At 46.7% G+C, this 4,281-nt stretch overlaps 1 protein-coding gene across 3 annotated transcripts in view; it reads right to left on the bottom strand.

Annotated features, from left to right (window-relative positions):
• Nucleotides 1–4,281, bottom strand: part of Adap2 (ArfGAP with dual PH domains 2) — a 25,995-nt gene that overhangs the window by 14,107 nt on the left and 7,607 nt on the right. For all 3 annotated transcript variants that reach the window (XM_031353236.1, XM_031353234.1, XM_031353235.1), the window contains exons 5-6: nucleotides 3,335–3,447; nucleotides 895–1,041 (exon numbers count right to left, since the gene is read on the bottom strand). In XM_031353236.1, the coding sequence (XP_031209096.1) occupies nucleotides 895–1,041; nucleotides 3,335–3,447 (260 nt within the window). The remainder of the gene's footprint in view (nucleotides 1–894; nucleotides 1,042–3,334; nucleotides 3,448–4,281) is intronic.

Here is a 4,281-nt window from a genome sequence, read left to right as displayed (position 1 = left end):
ACCTGCCTCTGCCTCCCAAGCGCTGGGATTAAAGGCGTGCACCACCACTGCCTGGCCAAAATAACATATTTTTAAAAGATATTTGTTTCTACTTAATGTGTTTTGCCTGCATGTATGGCTATGCACCAACTAAGCATCCTGCACACACAGAAACCAGAAGGCGGCATTGGATGCCCTGGAACTGAAGTTAAAAACTATTGTGAAGCACTGTGTCGGTGCTAGGATCTGAACCCAGGTCCTCTGCAAGGGCAACGGGCTGTACTGAGCCATTCCTCCAGCCTCACAAGGTCTAAAGTAAGACCGATGCTCTTGGTCCAGTTTCACATGTGGAAGGAAAGGTCCTGGCCCAGTCCATCGATCCCTCCTCCTAAATCAGGATCTTTGCCCTACCCACACCCACTGTTTCTTCTTTGGTTTTTGTTTGTTTGTTTGTTTGTTTGTTTTTGTTGTTATTGTTGTTGTCTTACTATGTAATCTGGGATGTCCTGGAACTCAGGCTGGCTTCAAACTCACAGAGATCCACATGCCTCTGCCTACCTAATGCTGGGGCCTGGTGTGTGCCACCATAGCCAGTGGATTTGCTGTATTTGAGTAAGGTTCCCTCTGCTAACTTTTCTCTCACTGATGAGTGTGCACTGCCCAGATACGTTCTCAGTACTTGCTAGATTCATCTATATCCCACTCTGCCTTCCTCAGATCTCTGATTCAGAGTACAAAGTTGAAATCGATACAGGCACTTAGCAGCAGCGGAGGCGGCAGCGGAGCAGCACTGCAGTGATAGTGGCAGCAGCAGCGGTAGCAGACCTCCAGAGGCAGCTGAGTGCATGATAAAATGTGCAGCGGTGGTGGTGAGCTGAGCCCATGGACTGGGTGCCATGCTGGAGGCCATCTCACCTTCCCACTGTCATGATAAACAAACAGGTTCCTGGTGTGGCCCTCTTTCCTGTAGGTGATCTGCAGTCCATGGTGATGTCCGATCTTCTCTGTCTGGAAGGTGGCATTTAAATCCTTGATGCTGATGACAGCCTTTGGGGCTTTACCCTAGAAGAGAGAAAGGATCCTCTAGATACTGACAGCAGGCTGGGCAGTGGTGGTGCACACCTTTAATCCCAGCACTTAGGAGGCAGAGGTAGGTAGATTTCTGAGTTCGAGGCCAGCCTGGTCTACAGAGTGAGTTCCAGGACAGCCAGGGCTACACAGAGAAACCCTGTCTCGAAAAACCAAAAAAGGGTTACTTTCAAAATAAAAAAATTCTATTTTGGGAAAAATATTTAGAAGAAGAAGAAGGAGAAAAAGAAAGAGGAGGAGGAGGAGGAGGAGAAGGAGGAGGAAGAAGAAGAGGAGGAAGAGGAGAGAGAATGGAAAAGAAAAGGCCCATATGGATAACATTCTTGTAATCTCAAAATTCAAGAAAAGGAGGCAGGACAATTGTGAGTTAAAGGCCCACAAGGGTTACACAGCAGGATCCCATCTTGAAACAAAATCAAGCAAAAGTGAATACAGGCCGCTGCCACCCCCATTGTCCTTAAAACCCAACATGCTGGACTGGCCTGGGACTGACAGTCAAATAACCTTTATCCATCTAAGGAGGAGACTCTGTATGGAGACCAAGCCACAGCCACCAGTGGGACTTGGGCCCTGCCTGACCACAGGAGAGCTTTTCTCTTTCTGCCTTGAAAAAACAGAAGCGTTGAAAAAGCAAGTTGTCAGTGTTTAAAGTGACAGGTCTCCACTTTTCTCCCTTCCACTCTTCCCTCAGTCCCTGACATACTAGCTTGCCCTTCTAGAACTGTCTGTTTCTCTAGGAGAACCTTAGGGAAATACACAGACCAAATGCCTCAAGGCCGAGCTGCCGAGCTCAGAGCTTGCCCCTCTGGTCGGCAGTTCCTTCACATTCAACTTTGTTAGCACTTTTCGGGTTTGTTTTTTTTTTTTTTTCTTTTTCTGTTCTCTAATTCTGGACCGCCCCAGGGCTCAATGTGGTAGCTGGCCTGGGAAGATATCCTCACCACTTCCTTCTCTCCCAGTAGTCCCCACAATCTCTACCCAGAAGGATGTAGAACTGTATCCCTCCCTTTAAGTAAAGGCTAGATGCATGATTTGTCTTGACAATGTAGAAGAGAGTTCCTGGCCTGGTCTTTTGAAGGCTTGGCAAATTTGTTCTTTTATTTGTTTATTTGGTTTGTTTTTACTTTTAGCTTTATCTTATTTTATGTATAGAAGTGCTTTGCCTTCAAGTAGGTATGTGTGCTGTGTACATGCCTGATGCATGTGAGTTCAGAGGAGGGTGTTGAATCCCTTGAAACTTGAGTTAGGGACGGTTCTGAGCCACCATCCAGTGCTGAAAACCACACCAGAGTCCTCTGTAAGAGCAACAAGTGCTCTTAACTGCTGAGCCATTTCTCTAGCCCTTGTTTAGATGGGGTCTTGCTATACAGCCTAGGATGGCCTGGAACTCGCTGTAGAGATAGATCAGGCTGGCCTGGAACTCATAGAGACCCCTGAGCTTCTGTTTGGAGGCACAGGGATTAAAGACATGTGGCACCACACCCAGCAACAAGTACTTTTGCACGGAAGCAAACAGCCTCGGTGCTTTAAAGCGGCTTGAGCCAGCTGTGCTAGGGATAAGCTCGATGATAGAGTGATATCCAGCCTGCACAAGCCCTGGGCTCAGTCTCTGGCATCATAAGAATTAAAAAAAATAGAAGAGGTAGACTGACTGACCTCGAGGTCCTCCAGGGCACTGGGCAAGAGAGAGAGAGCTTAGCTTTATTTTATTTATTTAATATTTATTTATTTATTTATTTATGAAACAAGGTCTCACCATACAGTCCTGGATGTCCTGGAACTCGCTGTGTAGTCCAGGCTGGCTTCAAACTCACAGAGATCAGCCTGTCTCTGCCTCCAAGCACTGGGATTAGTGTCACAAGCCATTTGCCCAGCCTTGTTTAAATGAGTAAGCCAAATACGTAAATATATCTCAATAAAATTGTTTTTAGCCAGGCATGGTGGCACACTCCTATAATCAGAAAACTCAAGGAGCTCTCTATGAGTTCAAAGCTATCCTGATTTAAGTAGTAAGTTCTGGGCTGGTAAGGGCTACATAGTGAGAGTCTGCCTCAAGAAGAAAAAACAAACAAACAAACAAACAAAACCCCAAAAACCTAGAGAACAACAGCAGTGAAATGGACCAAACTAAGATGACTTTTGAGTGACCAAAGTGTGGCTGCTGGTGGACTGGATTGACTGTAGCCAAGGATAAGTAGGAGAACATCATCCTTGCCAGGGCTGACCCGAGTGCTCCTGAGAAAACTCAGGTGGCCTGGCCACTTACCTCCTCCTTGGTGTAGTACTTCAGGAGGCCTTCCCTAGACAGAAGGACAAACCTTCTTCTCAGGAACTGTGCATTGTCCCGTCCTCGCTTCCACAGGAACCCTTCTCGGTTACCTTAACCACCAAGGGCAAGAAATAAGCCATGAAGTCAATATAAATAAGCTAACCTGAGGCTCAAGGGACTGAAGGTAGAAGAGCCCCCACCCACCACTGGAATGTCGCCAGTCTGATCTGGCACTCTGCGGTGTGGACGCAGGGTCCTATTTGAGGCCAACTTTATATGATTCCAGTCTTCACCCATGGTGCAAACCCCTTCTTCCTTGCTTCTCCATGAGGTCCCACTGCTTTCTTAGAAGACGGCGGGGGTGGTGGGGCCTGTGATCCCAGGGGCCTGCGATCCCAGGGTTTAGACTGAGGAAAGGGAGCTGTTCTGAGGTCAACACCCGTCTTGGCTACACAGCAAGGCCTTATCACAGAAAAACAAAGAAAAGCTTGTTGGGGAAATGGTTTGGCAGTTAAGAGCACTTGCTGTTTTTGCAAAGGATACAGGTTTAGTTCTCAGCACGCATATGGTGGCTCACAACCATCCATAACTCCAGTTCCAGAGCATCAGACACTTTCTTCTGACCTTTGAGGGCACCAGTATTACATGTGGTGCATATATATACATTTGGGTCAAACAATTATACACATAAAAGTAAAGATTTTGTTTGTTTGTTTGTTTTTTTCAAGACAGGGTTTCTCTGTATTGCCCTGGCTATCTTGGGACTCACTCTGTAGACCAGGCTGGCCTCGAACTCAGAACTCTGCCTCCCAAGTGCTGGGATTAAAGGCGTGCGCCACCACTGCCTAGCTAAACTTTTTAATTTAATAAAAAAAAAAATTAACTATGGAGCAGAGACTGAAGGAAGGGTAAGCCAGCCTAAATATAGCTATCTCCTGAGAGGC

This window comes from Mastomys coucha, unplaced genomic scaffold (assembly GCF_008632895.1).
Source record: "Mastomys coucha isolate ucsf_1 unplaced genomic scaffold, UCSF_Mcou_1 pScaffold5, whole genome shotgun sequence".
Taxonomy (NCBI): domain Eukaryota; kingdom Metazoa; phylum Chordata; class Mammalia; order Rodentia; family Muridae; genus Mastomys; species Mastomys coucha.
The sequence above is the reverse complement of the archived record's forward strand: the minus strand, read 5'-3'. Positions and strand labels throughout refer to the sequence as shown.